We start from the raw sequence: 15000 nt of genomic DNA, 5'->3' as shown, positions 1-15000 counted from the left end.
CCGCTCTACAGCGTAAAACACATACACATTACCTGCTCTACAGCGTAAAACACATACACATTACCCGCTCTACAGCGTAAAACACATACACATTACCCGCTCTGCCAAAATAAAGCATAAAGCATAAAACACATACACATTACCTGCATAAAGCATAAAGCATAAAGCATACACGTTACCTGCTGTAACAAAACAATCCCCACAATCCACAGCAGCACACTCAGCAGCACAGCACAGTAATCACCTCTGTGTAGAAGCGCACATATCCCGAGGTGAAGCCCACCACTACGCAGGTCCAATCGGGCCGGCCCGTCGAACTCCTGAACACACACACACACACACAAGAGCCGATTCTGAGCAGCACGTAAAGCCCAGATGTGAGGGTGACGTGTGGATGATGCTTTATGAACAGAACATCCTGCTGCTGTCTCTGTAACACTACTGTTCTGCGCTGCATGATGCGTCATGAATACACCTTCCCGCTGCCGTCTGTGTGACACCACCACCGACGTCCTCACCTCTTCTGACTCGCCAGAGGGATGCAGATCACGCTGTTCACACACTCCCTGGAAGAGGCACACAGGAATGACCACGCTATCATTCGATCTCCTGCATTTCTCTTCTCTCAGTCACAGTGCTGCTCTCTGGCCCCTCATCCCTTCGTCCTCCCCCTCTCACAGAGGTATGAAACCACCACCGGCTCCTCCCTTTTCCATTCCCCTCTCCCTCCCCACCTCCCTCCCCCCCCTCTCTCGGCACTCTCACCCATCCTCTGTGCTCAGGGTTCCACTCCAAGACACCGCCAGTGTCATCTCCTCCTGCCCCGCCTCGTCCGTCCGCCATTTTGCTGCACAGAGGGACACAGGTCAGGCCCTCACAGCAGAGAGCAGAGAGCGAGAGAGAGAGAGAGCAGAGAGAGAGAGAGCAGAGAGAGAGAGAGAGCAGAGAGAGAGAGAGAGAGAACAGAGAGAGAGGGAGAGAGAGAGAGAGAGCAGAGAGAGAGAGAGCGAGAGAGAGAGAGCAGAGAGAGAGAGAGAGAGAGAGCAGAGAGAGGGAGAAAGAGAGAGAGAGCAGAGAGAGAGAGGGAGAGAGAGAGAGTGAGAGAGAGAGAGAGAGAGAGAGAGAGAGAGAGAGAGAGAGAGAGAGAGCAGAGAGCAGAGAGCAGAGAGGGCTGGCCTGGTATCTGCAGGGCTGTTTGAGTGTGTGAAACTCACCAGACATAAACACAGCCTTGTGTTCGCGGGCGATGACCAGCAGGTCCGAGCAGGGGGACAGAGACACCGCACAGTCCTGCAGCCAGGGAGGGCTCTGAGACACACTTTCCTCCTCAACCTGCAGGAGGCAGACAGTGTGTTAGAGTGCCAGCAGAGCCCCTGAACTCCGAATGACTTCAGTTTATCCCCAACCGATCAATCAGACAGACAGGACGAAAGAGCAAAGAACTGACCGGAACGCCATCCTTTGCGTCGGCAGTGTCCCACGAGCCCCAGTCTGTGTCCTCCCAGTTCATCTCCTCATCTGAGAGCGAGAGACAGCAGAGAAGTGAGACACAGCTACAACAGCACCGTGAGAGCAGCTCTGAGTCCCGAAAAGCCGGAGACGGGTGTCCGTCACACAAACAGAGGAACCAGACGCATCCACAGGAAACCTCCCGAGGTAGAGGCAAAGGAGAACACTGGTGCTTCTGACGCTGCCTGCCTGACACAAACTTCTCTCTTCCTCCCTCAGTTATGCCTGTTTCTCTAATGAAGTGATACTGAGTGCCACCGTCAGCCCTCTGAGTGACGGGTACAGAAGCCTGCGTGGGACACACCCAGCAGCACACAGAGGGCCTGTTCTGTGTGAGGTGCAGATCAGTGTGTGTGCCTGTAACTGTGATGACTGTGGTAACTGTACTACCAACACAGGTGCAGGTTATTAGGACATCTGACATGACGTGTGCTTATCTTCACTATAAACAACTGAAACTTCCCCACAGAAAGAGACTGAATCAACACAGGCAAGAGAGACAAGAAGAGAGAAAATATCACTGAGAGAGAGCCGGAGATACAGAGGAGTCAGGAAAGAGGAGGAAGAGAAGATAGAGTGAGAAAGACAGCTAACAGAGGAGAGACAGAAACCATTTTCCTATCTGTGAATGGGCTGCAGGCAGAGGAACAGTTCACAAATAAGGCATGTGTGTGTGCGTGCTTGTGTGCGTGCGTGCGTGTGTGTGTGCGTGTGTGTGCGCGTGTGCATGTGTGCGTGCTTGTGTACGTGCGTGCGTGTGCGTGTGTGTGCGCGTGTGTGCTGCAGCTGGAGGTGAGGCTCCCTCCCTCCCTCCTGATGACTCATAGGACAGCGCGACTCATCCCCCTCCTCCCGCCATTTCTGCTGCAGCGCTGTGCCAATGGGAGCATGAGGTGGGCCACACAGCGATGTCTCAGCAACCAGCAAATCCAGCACAGCATAGTGGCACACCTGAAAGAGAAAACCTGCTCCTTCCAAAGCCTTTAACCCCACCTACACCCCTGAAGAGGAACACGTGAGGGAAACCGCTACTCTCAGCTCAATCAATAACCACAGTAACTTCAGCCAGCTAGCAACCAGCTGGCGAGCAACTAAATCCCAGCCAATATGATATGGTGTGTTGAGAAGACTGGGACAGCTAACTCTACATACCTGTCAAGAAAAGAAAAATGGTCACATAGCTACACACATGGCTTCTACGATAGCTTGCTGGTTCACTGCACAAAGTATTTACAAAATGAAATACAGAATATTTTTTCATATTTCAGTCTTTTCACACTAGGCAAATAGCTAGCACCAGGTCAGTAAGCACATCACTGGTTTTAATAGTAATAACGGGACAAAGTACAGTGTGCAAGAGGCTAAAGCACTCAGCGGTTTTACCAGGAATAAAGAACTGCCTGATGAAGTCTGGCAGTGAATTCTGGTGGATATAATGTGTGGGACTACTGTAAGTCTGAATTCGTTTGGTTTGATTGACATTTACATTAAGGTGGAGAAGGATGCACTCCTCTCTGGTTTGCAGGGGCAGCTAGTGAGGAATGCTGTGGACGCCTGCCGCATTTTCTCTTTGTCTGAAACTGCGTGTGACTGGAATATGACAGCAGTTTTCCTCAGGTGAGAAGATGCAAAGAACACACGTACAAGAGAACCGCATTAATGGACCTTCTCACATTTTCTTCGGGATTAATAAAGTATTTTTTCTTTACTATTTTTACTATTTTCTTTACTAGTTTACTATTTCTATTACTATTCTAAAGTACATATGCATTATACACATACTAACAAAATTGTCAGGTAACTTACACCAGTACAAATGCGTCAAACCTGCATGTCAGAGACACAACCCCTCCAAGCGCAGTATAACGGACTCATAATTAATCATGAGCTGGTAATCTGATAGACCCAGCCAGAGTTATGCGTTATGTGTTATTGAGGTGTTTGTGTGTGTGTCCTAACCTGTCAGATAGTTAAACCGCTGTATACATTGCCTTTTAGCCTTATAACACAGATTTACCTGTAGTTTGACGCATAGCTAGCGTTAGTTATTCGCGTTACCTAACTAGCTGGTTATGCAGATGACCAGCTCGTTACGTGCAGCTCTGTGTGATTGGAAGGCTGGAGGGCTGGCAGCTCTCTACAGAAACACTCAAAAACAGCAGCCAGCGAGCTGGTTAGCTAAGTGTCATTACAACAATGCGACTTTTTGCGTGTGGCAGGGCATGTCTGAGCCCGATCGTATAATAATAACCCCTTGCAAACGTATAATAACCTATTAGTTTGGCACGGTATGTCAACCCGATCGCTAGTTATTCCTTTCAAGCTGCTAGCTACCCTCTTAAATTTCCCCTCCTCCGCTCCAGCTGGGTTTTATATACATAGAATTACTCTATGTACATAATTGGTGGTTTTCCAGTGATCTACCTTACCAGGTTTGTTCTTGTTGTTATTCTCCGAGGCGGTGGTCCGCAGGTTGGGGAACAGGAACTCCCGGACTGGCCGGAGCTCCTGGACCCGACAGAACTCCAGCAAACAGCAGGACATTCTGGGGTCTAAACTTGCGATCGGTCCGGGGGTGAAACTACAACACAAAACCTGGAGGCTGAAGGTTTGCGCTCATGACATAAAACGAAATCTGAGTGATTCTGTTTGTCCTGCCAGTGGTTTACTTAGCTGTTGCTTACTCTCTTTCTCTAGCCTGATTATGCCGTTGACATGTATTGACATCAGCAGCTAAAGACGGGCAGGCGGAGCGGCGGAGGGTGCAGCGCTGGCTCGCCGGCATGGCGCCCCTAGCGGCCCGGATGACTGCAGCGCAGTCTCTGCGCTTCTGTCAGCCGTTAACTGAATTAATACTCAAAATACACCAGTGTTTTAGTGTCGTAAATGACTTTCCCTTGCTTAGTTTTGTGTAAGGGGCGTTGTTACAGGTCCAGTAGCTAAATGACTTAACCACGTTGAATACCAGGCTCTGAGCCACCAGGCGAGTTGGAATGCAGTAGTTTCATCTACTCCAATGACAGCTGAATTGCAGAATGTATGAATTCCCGAAGCGTTTCGTCTCAGTCAAATATTTACCGGTAACTGCACTGTATTTAACACGATGACAATGACGGTAAAGATTTTTTTAACGTGAAGGAAGAAGTCGTATCTGCCATTTTTAAAGTTTAGAGGTCATTTTGCCTACAGGGGGCACTCTGTCCGCTAATGAGTAGAAAGCGTAACTGTCCTGCACATCCGCCCCGCACCCACTGCCGCGCCACGCTGTCACCTCCGCCCCGCAGACTGCGCCAACATGGAGCAGAAGCTGGCGGAGTTCAGAGCTCGGAAAAGAGCCGCAGCGGCTGCGAACAGCTGCGAGGCGACGGAGAGCCAGGCTAAAGCGCAGCCGGGGTCGGTAGCTCAGCCTCCCGGCTCTGCGTCCGCCCCGATCAACCCCGACACACCGGACCAGCCGGAGAAAACTGCGATATACACAGATAGCGCACAGGTGAGAGCAGTGGCGTACATCTTTAAAAAATCTGTTTGGTGTAACTGTGTCGATGGTTACAAAGAGTAGAACACCGCTTACCACTGTCTTTATTTTTTAATAAGAGAAATAATAAAAAATGTCACTCTGTCACCCAGAAATTTTCTGAAACGGTGCAAGTATCAACATCAACAAACTTCGGCCACGCGTGTGTTTTGACTCTCCTGTGTACTTCCTGGATTGATTAGCTGCACTTGGTATCTCGCCCTGGTAGTTGGCGACATAATGAAACAACACTAAATTAAACATGTTGGTCTTCAGCAGTGTCTGAAGGCAGCAGATGATCCTAAAGCGGTGCCGTCTTTTCCCCGTCGTGCAGGCTGGTCCCGACTGGCTGATGGACAGCGCTGTGGGCCGCTGGCTGGGGCTGCGATGCCTGGCCATGACGAACCTCACCGTGCTGAAGCTGCTGCTTTGGCTGGTTCTGCTGGGTCTCTTCTCTGAGCTGGACTTCGGGCTCCCCTTCTTCCTCATCTCCCTGTTTTACTGGCTGTACGCGGGTCTGCGCAGCCCGGGTGCGAGGCAGCCCGGAGAGCTCAGCGCGTACTCCGTCTTCAACCCGGACTGCCAGCCGCTGCTCGGCACGCTCACCGCGCAGCAGCTGGAGGGGGAGCTGGGCTACCGGCCGCTGGCTAACAGATAGCCGGGCGAGGAGGCCAGCCTGCCGCTACGGACAGTGAGAGGAGTCACTGCCGCTTTAACATGCTCAATGGAAGTTTCGGGTGTTCCTGCTTCTGCAGCAGCCTGTGGACTGTTAGTGGTGTGAGGGAATTGTGTTGAAACCAAAACTGGACCTCTCCACTCAGTTGTAGCTCAGGAGACACTCACAGGTTAACACTGTTGTTGTCCTTATACTCCAGCACAGAGCCAGCTGATCTCAGCTGCTCTAAACTGCAGAATACGTCCTCACTACTGTTCACCTCTATGGCTGTGCATGATAGTCTACTAAAACAGTTAAGGTAAAGTTTGTGTAGATGGAAATATGCATTGAAGTTCATAATGTATGACAAAAGTCTGTGTTACACACGCGTAGAGGTCCATTTGCAGTGATGTGGAGGGAGGCAGGGCTGAGTGCCACACGTGTACTGACAGAACTCAAAGGGCTGGTTCTGCAGAGGGGGCTGCACCTAAACAGACTGAATATGAACACGAGTGTTCACCTGAGTGTTACATTCATTGTTTTCAGGGAATATCTTGAAGGAATAAACATTACTATGCTGTAAAAACCGTGATGATGAATGGAAGAGGAGGAATGTGTGTAAAGGAGCCGTCACCCCGCATCACACCACAGAGCTACACCGCAAGGCAGCACTACAGAGGCTCATGTGGTCGAGCACCTCGGGGATGAACTCGAAGAGCTGTTAGTTTCCACACACCAGCCTCAGTCAGGAAGAGTCCTCACACAGGCTGAAGGGAGAGGCATGGTAAGCTCAGCATACAAGGTCTTAAATGAACTGGAGACTTGGGGTTGGGTTTCCTAGAGTGATAACTGTGAGGCACACTTAAACAGACTGAGCACTTGTGTTTACAGCTTGTGTAACGTGGGCACGTGAAAGGCCTAGCTCATACCTCACAGGACTTAATCTCACTGTAGAGGTTTACCACAAACCACATTAGCTTTGGGAGGGACAAGCACACTGGAGGACCAGCTGCCCAGAGTCGTGTGATTTCTGGCTCCTGCTGCAACTTGCCAATCTAGAGACTTTTCAGCCTGAAATACTGGCCACCGCACAAGGGCCGTGTGAGGATAACTGTAGAGTAGGGCCTGGAGAATGCGTGCAGTGTCTCAGACTCAGGGGTCACATGGTCAGACTGGTGGCGGTGTGAAGCATGTACAAGATATCAGCGCTGCACCCACAGCTGATAACACTGCCAGAATTGGGGGGGCCCTGGGACAGGGACAGCTCTCAGGGTCACACCCCTCAGCGGGGGCTCCTCACCTGCGCAGCCTCCAAACGCAGGTCACCAGCATCACAACAATTTACATTTTACCTCTAACGTAAAATGTAAATCGATTCAAATGCACAGAATTTACATTTATTCATTTAGCAGACGCTTTTATCCAAAGCGACTTACATAGGTTACAGTTCTGTACAATGTTTATACAGCTGGATATTTACTGAGGCAATTGTGGGTTAAGTACCTTGCCCAAGGGTACAGCAGCAGTGTCCCAGCGGGGATCGAACAGGCAACCTTTCGGCTCTTTCCCTTTGTATGCTTCTCACCGAGTGCAAAATATGTTCATTGGAGCCAATAGCAAGCTGTACATATTAAAAAACCTCCAAGCAATTAGGAGCAGCTATATCGTATGTTCGCTGTACATATACTGCAAATTTCCAGCTTAGCCATCTATCTGTAGATACGCCGCCCGCTTTATATTGGAAAATACAAGCATGCGTGTGCTGCAACTCGGCGCTCCTATATGAAACAACGATCATGCCATTTGTGTGTAGGCGGTCTGTGTGCGCTTGCGCAGCGCAGACTGTTTAAAGACTGGAAAGCAGGCGGATCGCTCCAGTTTCTCCCAAATCTGCGCTTCCAGTCGGGCACCAAGTTTGCGCCTGTCCTTCGGACCCGGAGCTCCAGCAGTTCCGGCTGCGCTTCACTTCCTGACTTACAAATTCAAGAGAACAAGTTCTGCAAGGCTGAAATCATGTGAGTCTCACATAACCATGCGCTGACCTGATTAACTTTAACAATGAATGCATTTGTTGAATACAACGCTTTCGGCATGATGTCAGCTCAGATCACAGCGTTGTGTGTCGGTGTGTAATATCATTGCGGATGTAGCAGCGGAGTGGAGCTGTACCATAACTCCTGATAGCCAGTTAGCTAACTGTAATATTTTAGCTAGCTTGCTAAATGGCTAGATCAACAGCTACCTACGTCTAATAGCAGTTATATGCGGAAATCGTAGTGAAATCAGCAGACAGCCAAAGCTGAGTGTGGTTTTCATACTTTGATTGTGATGACAGATTGTCAGTTTGCAAACCATTATCGCCTGGCTAGTTAGCAATGAACTAATTGGGCAAGGTGTTGCTAAATCCCAGTCCAACCACTAGTCGCGATTATCTTTTTTTCCAATACAAGTGAAATTCAGTGTATAAGCAGTAACGGGTGTTTTTAAATCGTATGGACTGATTACTTTACAATATTTGAAACATATCAGATATCGGGTTAATCTTAAATGAGAATAAATGGGCCTTTTCCCATTAAAAGAGCTGCCCGGTGCTTCTTCACTTTATTTCCGGGATGAGAGTCGCCTCTCACCCCCGCTTCAGCGGACACCGTTGGAAACTGCTATCTGTGGCGTAGAAGTATGATAATGTTCAAATAGGATGGAAGCAACAGATACCTTCGCTGTTTTGGTACAGCACAATAGAAATGATACTGTTACAGTAACCAGCGATGAGTCAGCTGACCCGCTGCACTGCTCCCTGATTGGTCAGTAATATAACGTGGATACAGCGTAGGTAGATGGTGCGCAAGTGACCCTGTGCGTCTGGCGAAATGCTGCGTAATTCCCGCGTATCTCACCGGCATTAATTTAGCGTAACAATAGATCCAGTGATGCGATTAGGACCACTACTCCAAACCATCTCTCTCACTGCACCAGCCGAAACAGTGGCTTTTAACACATAGGTTTTAACGAAGGTTCAAGTGGACTTTAATTCCACTTTTCATTGGTTGGTCATCACCAGCATTAATCTCGCAGTAACTGACTTAGCTGCTTTGCAGTGTGGCGACCCAACAGAGCAGCAGAATGGCTTCAGAGAATGTAACTGTAGTGTTTGTTGTTCTGTGTTGCCCTCTGTGCTCTGGGAATCACACCTGTTTGAGCGTCCTTGTTTTCCCAGTGCTTCACAGGTGTGGCCGTGCCACTCCGGAATCTGAGAGCCAGGTATTCAGTCAGTTGCCATGGATATGACCTTTGGATTCCTACTCGTGATACAGTTTGCAAACAATTGATATTGAAGTGAAAGTCATGTGTTTGACTGTAACACTTCTGCTATCTTAAGTAATCCAGAGTGCCTGACCTAAAGCACAGCCTTCATCTCCTACTTCTAAGGATATGTAGTCTGTTGATAAGTATGTATAGTACATGTGTAAGTACATACTCACTGTGGAAGAGAGGCAGGTGGAAAACCTCCAGGGCAGCGGGTTGGTGTGCTGTGCTGATCTGCAGGACAGACGGGCTCACAGTGAGCAGTAAAGAAACACATCCTTCCTCCTCTGAGACGCAGCGTTTCAGGCAGTGGGCTGGTGAGTCCGGGCTGGACCGGCACCAGCGCATGCACAGGCACGCTGTCATTACAGCACTGTTAGAGCCGTGGAGTGTGGATGACACACTGGCACAGGTGACGCCGAGGAGCAGCATCTATACTTTATCAAAACCAAAACCTTCGGCACTGTGTACAGCCTTCAGTCCTCTGAGAGCTGTGACCATGAAACATGCGTGCAGAAACGCTGGAGTATCAGTGTGATCTGCAGAGGGGGTATGAGTGTCATCTCCCTGGGAAGATGCAGAGAGGCAGTCTCGCTCATTCTGCATCGGAGTAGATCTGATCTCTTCCCCAGCATCTGACACTTTGAGTTCATAGCCTGAGCGTGTTTCCACAGATGAGAATTAGCCAGATGTCTGCATTCAGTGATCCGGTGATTCAGTGAATCAGTGGCCCGGTGATCCGGTGATTCAATGATTCAGTGACCCGGTGATTGAGTGATGGCTGCCCTGGGAGGGCGTTTCTCACCCCCGCTGTATGCTTGTGCCCCCGGTGCCAGCGATGGCGGGCAGCCCAGCTGTGGTGATGCGCCTGCTGGCCTCAGCCTTCGCCGTGGCGGAAAAGGCCGGCTGCCTGGTGAGGAAGGTGATGCACAGTGGCAACCTCGGCATCGTGGAGAAGGTGAGAGGCAGGGTGGGGGCGTCTGCGGGGGGGGGGGGGGGGGGTGTTTGGAGGTCAGGGACAGCCTGCGTCTGTGATGTCAGATGTGTCGGTGATAAGCTGCTTCACTGGTGTCTGAAGCTCTGTGAGTCCGTGTGCACAGACAGGAGCCAACGACCTGCAGACTGTGGCCGACCGGCTCGCCCAGAAAAGCATCTGCGCCTCCCTGTCCCGCCAGTTCCCCAAGGTCACCATCATCGGAGAGGAGGTGAGTCTGCGGACGGCCAGCCCCCCCCCCCCCACCCACACCCAGCACGGAGCCCAACACTGCTTTCCTGCTCTTGTAGGATTTGCCACCCGAAACTGTGGAAGAGGACCTGATTGAGAACGGGCAGCATGAGGAGATTTTGCAGAAGCCGTGCCCTGCAGAGTACAGCAGTGTTCGAGAGGAAGAGGTGACACAGCGCCAGAGGCGAGGAGAGGCAGGGAGGGGCTGGGAGAGGACAGGGCAGCTGTGTGGAGCTGTTACACCCTGCCCGCTCCACAGAGACTGCTTTAGGAAAGAATTATGCAGCACACCTTATGCCCTTACATTCAGAATACAGACGGTATCACTTAAAGGGAAAATGATTTGGCTACGTGTAATGGAATGTAGCATGTGCGCTGGAGTCTGAAATAATGTTTTTACTGCATATGAGAGTGTGTGTGCTTCACTCTCGTCTCTCAGCTTGTAGTGTGGGTCGATCCACTGGATGGCACTAAAGAGTACACCGAAGGTGAGCTGCTGAACTCTCACGCAACTTTAACTTTAATCCATATCATACTGTTACAGTGACTCAGCAAAGGCGCTTTCTGGTCGAGGTGCACCTCTCCGCTTGTCTGCTGGTTAACATGGCCCTCCTCTTTTGCATATCTCCATGTGCTTAGGGTATTTCCCCCCACAATCAGCTCTTTAATAGCTTATTGTGTATTGGTTGTCAGTATCACAGTATGTATTGCGTTGATCTGTATTGTTCAGTGAGCCGTCGTGCAGCTAATATCGCACTTTCATGGTGTCGTATGTGTCAATGCCGCAGCGCTGTGTTCTGTTCAAAGGGCTCCTGGATCATGTGACCGTACTGATTGGCATCGCATACAATGGGAAAGCCATCGCCGGTGTCATAAACCAGCCCTTCTTCAACTACCAGGTACTGAACCCCAGCCAAATACTCTGACATTCACCCACAATGCTTTGCCTCACCTAAAATATGAAAAAGACGATTCAAGTTCGGTCAGAATTGATGATAAACTAAGGCAATACATTTAGCAGACACTCTTATCCTGAGTGACTTCGGGCACAAGAGAACAGAAAAGTAAGTTTTATAAGCAGCAGAGACAGACCAAGTTAAAATGCTCTCAGACCAGACTCTTATGGGTAATGTTACAGTTCAGTACTCACCTCTCTCTGTCTCTCTCCCTCTCCCCCTCTCTCCCTCTTGCACAGTTGGGGGCGGATGCCACCCTGGGGAGGACACTGTGGGGCATGCTGGGATTGGGTGCGTTTGGGTTCCAGCTGCAGGAGGTCCCAGGGGGACACTGCATTGTCACGACTACCCGTTCCCATAGCAACAAAGTGGTGACAGACTGTGTACAGGCCATGGAGCCTGATGATGTCATCAGGGTGGGCGGGGCTGGAAATAAGGTGAGTGTTCTTAAAGGAGTGAAGTGTACCTCTCTCAAACTTCTCTCTCACGCTCTGAGAGGGGAGAACTGTACCTCTCTCAAACTTCTCCATCTCAGAGAGAACTGTAACTCAATCGGCATTAAATTCCCCCAGTATCAGCCACACGCCAGGCCCTCAGATGAGGCGGTTCTGTAGCCTCTTGCCTGCAGCTTCCGCATGAAGAAGGGCTCACAGCTCTCAGCTGTGGGGCACCAGGCCCCGTTCGCAGGGTTAACATCTTAATGGCTGTCTGTCTCCTGCAGGTGATCTGTGTAATTTGCAGTTTAGCTGCTGGAAAGATCCATGTGCATGACCCGTCTGCGGAACATTCAGAGTGAAAACAGGGAGAGAAACATCTGCAGACCTGCGTGTACAGTGTAGATGAAAGGGGTCTGAGTCTGGCCTGGTCTTTCTCTCCCTGCAGATAATCCAGCTGGTGGAGGGGAAGGCCTCGGCCTACGTCTTTGCCAGTCCTGGCTGTAAAAAGTGGGACACCTGCGCTCCTGAGGCCATTCTGCACGCCGTTGGGGGTAAGGAGCTCCCCCTGCCCCGCCCCCTGCCCCGCCCCCCTTCCCCACCCCACCCCAATGAGACAAGGGTTATTTAGTCTGCATTATTTAGCTTGCAGTTAGTAGTTAAAGTAGTTATTTAGTTTGAGAGTTTCAATCATGCAGTTCACCTGATCAGTTTCCTGGGCGAATGGTTGTATTATTAGTTGAACAGTGTTGGTGTTCCGCCTGAACGTTACGTTTGGAGTGTTAGGACAGGCACGGACATAGAACTCCAGCGTGTCCCTCTCTCTGCAGGCAAGCTGACGGATATCCATGGCAACGCGTATCGCTACGACGCGGACGTGAAGCACATGAATTCGGCGGGGGTGCTGGCGACGCTGCGAGACCATCAGCGCTACCTCAGCAGAGTGCCAGCGTCGGTCCGCCAGGCCCTGCCGTCGGCCTGACACGCTGCCCCGGGGGATTGTGGGTAGCACAAGGCTCCCGCACTCGCCGCTGTGGGGAGGGGCCAGACACACTAAACCCCGCCGTCTCTGCTGGAAATGCACAGTGACGTTTTTCACCGTTAACCTAGCGATGGTTCCTTTGTATTCCATTGATTATTTTTTATGAACATATGAATAAATGATCAGATCTGTGTGAACAAATCGGTCCTGGGATGGTGCTGAAATGATGCGGACAGATTCTCTCTCCTTTCGTCCTGCCGATGGGGCTTTCCGAGGGGTCCCTGTGAGTCGCCCCGGGTGACACACACAGGCGGGAAACTGGGTGGGTCTGTTTCCGTTTATTCAATTCAAAGAGTTTGAAACAAACTTGTACAAATTTCAAAACTGCTGTTTTAACACTTTTAGTTTTCCCAACATTAGGAAATTAAGAGAAAAGAACAAGCAAACAACAAAAATCAAAAACATAAAAAAGACTGAATTTTTACTTGCACGTATTCTTAGTATGTGTGTGTGTAGGTGTGTGCGTTGACTATTCTGACCTGTTGTGACTGGCAGACTGAGCATGGTCCAGTATCCATGCAGCATCCTTCATTTTCACGTCAGCTCAGCCGTGGGGTCGAGAGGGGAACCCCCCCCCCCTCCTCCAAGGGGCCTGCTGTCTTCAGTCAGTCACTGACACCTACACAGTGCTGCCGCCAGGCGACACCACAGCCTCCATAACGCACTGAATGCTGGAGCTCTCTCTCAGACCCACAGTCTGCTGCACTGTGCAGGTACCAGGAAGCCTGGAGGTGGAAGAGCGGGTACACCATCTCCTCCTCTCCGCCCCCCACAAACGGGCACACACTCACTAACCCTAACCCTAACCCTCAGGGCAGACTCACGATCCACGGTACCCCTGCACCCCTGCTCTGAACCCCCATGACCGGAGCGCAGCTACAACAGGCCCCTGAGGACACTTCCTCCTCAGTCTGCTGTACGGGGCGCTCAGCTGTGTGTGTGTGTGTGTGCGTGTGTGTGTGTGTGTGTGTGCATGTGTGTGTGCGTGCGTGTGTGTGTGCGTGCGTGTGTGTGCGTGTGTGCGTGTGTGTGTGTGTGTGTGCGTGCGTGTGCGTGTGTGCGTGCGTGTGCGTGTGTGTGTGCGTGTGCGTGCGTGTGTGCGTGCGTGTGTGCGTGCGTGTGTGCGTGCGTGTGTGTATGCGTGTGTGCGTGTGCGTGCGTGTGCGTGTGCGCGCGTGTGTGCGTGCGTGTGTGTGTGTGTGTGTGTGTGTGTGCGTGCGTGCGTGTGTGTGTGCGTGTGTGTGTGTGTGCGTGTGTGTGTGCGTGTGTGTGTGTGTGTGTGCGCGTGTGTGTGTGTGCGTGTGTGCGCGTGTGTGTGTGTGTGTGCGTGTGTGTGTGCGTGTGTGTGTGTGTGTGTGTGTGTGCGTGTGTGTGTGCGTGTGTGTGTACATGTGTATATGTGGGTGCAACATGATCTTGGTTCTGTTACTGACTGTGTTTGAGTGTTCCTCCCTGTGGAATCATGCTGCCTCACTCCGGGCACGGTCAGTGACCGAGGCGGGGCTGACAGGTGAGACGTGTTCACTGCGGCCCCACAGGTGCCCTTCACCTGTATCCCCTGCAGGCAGGGTCCGGGACACACTGCACCCCAAAGTACCGCGAGCCGAGCAACACCAGCCCACTAATGATATTAATACTGAAATACCAACAAACCAACAAGCGAAAGAAGAGATCGGTCACGGCAAAATGTATATGTACACGTGTGTAAGAGAGTGAGAGGGGCCACAGCGCCCCCGCAGGCAGAGGAGAGGGTTAGGCGGGCGCAGTGGGAGGGTGGGGCCGGCCGCTCACCTCTTCTTGGGGGCCTGGGTGGTGCGTGGAGGGGTGACAGGCCGCCCCGAATTCACACCCCCGTACTGGTACTTGGCTTTCTTCTCTGACGGCTTTAAGATCTAGGAGAGTGCAGAGTATTTACACTGTGAGCGAGTGTAGGTGTGTCTGTGAATCAATGTGTGTGTGTGTGTGTGTGCGTGCGTGCGTGCGCAAGTGTGGTGTGTATGTATGATGGGGGTGTGTGTGTGTGGTGTGTATGTAGGATGGGTGTGTGTATATGTATGATGGATGTGTGTGTGAGTGCATGTGATGTGTATGTATGATGGGTGTGTGTGTTACCTGAAAGGAGCACATGAGAGACTCGTCCACGCTCATCATCCCCCCCGCGTTGTCAAACTCCCCGCAATAGTTGGGAGCTGAGAACAGCGTCACCAGCTGCCGCTTTGCAAAGAACTCATACCCATCCTCCACCACCTGGCAACCCACAAAGATCTGTTACACACACACACACGCTCATACCCATCCTCCACCACCTGCTAACCCACAAAGATCTGTTACACACACACACACACACACACACACACAC

The 15000-nt window shown here is 51.1% G+C and overlaps 4 protein-coding genes across 4 annotated transcripts in view; 2 read left to right on the top strand and 2 right to left on the bottom strand.

The window, feature by feature from the left end:
• The window catches only part of rab3gap2 (RAB3 GTPase activating protein subunit 2 (non-catalytic)), a 23550-nt gene extending 19321 nt beyond the window's left edge, over positions 1–4229 (bottom strand). The window contains exons 1-6 of the mRNA XM_036549862.1: positions 3939–4229; positions 1448–1518; positions 1215–1332; positions 766–847; positions 519–566; positions 245–320 (exon numbers count right to left, since the gene is read on the bottom strand). Of these exons, the coding sequence (XP_036405755.1) occupies positions 245–320; positions 519–566; positions 766–847; positions 1215–1332; positions 1448–1518; positions 3939–4053 (510 nt within the window). The 5' untranslated portion in view covers positions 4054–4229. The remainder of the gene's footprint in view (positions 1–244; positions 321–518; positions 567–765; positions 848–1214; positions 1333–1447; positions 1519–3938) is intronic.
• A 535-nt stretch (positions 4230–4764) lies between these two features.
• Positions 4765–6311, top strand: saysd1 (SAYSVFN motif domain containing 1). The gene is made up of 2 exons (XM_036550467.1): positions 4765–4999; positions 5358–6311. The coding sequence occupies exons 1-2, from the start codon at positions 4805–4807 to the stop codon at positions 5679–5681; spliced, it is 519 nt and encodes a 172-aa protein (XP_036406360.1). The 5' UTR covers positions 4765–4804; the 3' UTR covers positions 5682–6311.
• Positions 6312–7526: 1215 nt separating this feature from the next.
• On the top strand, positions 7527–12705 carry bpnt1 (bisphosphate nucleotidase 1). Its single transcript, XM_036549995.1, has 9 exons — positions 7527–7693; positions 9821–9942; positions 10085–10189; positions 10269–10376; positions 10649–10697; positions 11017–11108; positions 11405–11602; positions 12048–12153; positions 12430–12705. The coding sequence occupies exons 2-9, from the start codon at positions 9823–9825 to the stop codon at positions 12579–12581; spliced, it is 930 nt and encodes a 309-aa protein (XP_036405888.1). The 5' UTR covers positions 7527–7693; positions 9821–9822; the 3' UTR covers positions 12582–12705.
• Positions 12706–13980: 1275 nt separating this feature from the next.
• LOC118792066 (serine/threonine-protein phosphatase PP1-beta catalytic subunit-like) overlaps positions 13981–15000 on the bottom strand; it is a 9406-nt gene continuing 8386 nt past the window's right edge. Inside the window, exons 7-8 of the mRNA XM_036549764.1 lie at positions 14754–14888; positions 13981–14533 (exon numbers count right to left, since the gene is read on the bottom strand). Coding sequence (XP_036405657.1) covers positions 14429–14533; positions 14754–14888 — 240 coding nt within the window. The 3' untranslated portion in view covers positions 13981–14428. The remainder of the gene's footprint in view (positions 14534–14753; positions 14889–15000) is intronic.

The sequence above is a fragment of the Megalops cyprinoides genome, chromosome 17, assembly GCF_013368585.1.
Source record: "Megalops cyprinoides isolate fMegCyp1 chromosome 17, fMegCyp1.pri, whole genome shotgun sequence".
NCBI classification, from domain to species: domain Eukaryota; kingdom Metazoa; phylum Chordata; class Actinopteri; order Elopiformes; family Megalopidae; genus Megalops; species Megalops cyprinoides.
This window is presented reverse-complemented; position numbering and strand designations above follow the sequence as displayed.

Excerpts from the sequence above, each read along its gene's own strand:
- saysd1 (XM_036550467.1), top strand. The coding sequence starts at position 4,805 with ATGGAGCAGAAGCTGGCGGAGTTCAGAGCTCGGAAAAGAGCCGCAGCG. Across the intron at positions 5,000-5,357 it reads TATACACAGATAGCGCACAG|GCTGGTCCCGACTGGCTGAT; the intron begins GTGAGAGCAGTG and ends CCCGTCGTGCAG.
- bpnt1 (XM_036549995.1), top strand. The coding sequence starts at position 9,823 with ATGGCGGGCAGCCCAGCTGTGGTGATGCGCCTGCTGGCCTCAGCCTTC. Across the intron at positions 9,943-10,084 it reads ACCTCGGCATCGTGGAGAAG|ACAGGAGCCAACGACCTGCA; the intron begins GTGAGAGGCAGG and ends CCGTGTGCACAG. Across the intron at positions 10,190-10,268 it reads TCACCATCATCGGAGAGGAG|GATTTGCCACCCGAAACTGT; the intron begins GTGAGTCTGCGG and ends CTGCTCTTGTAG.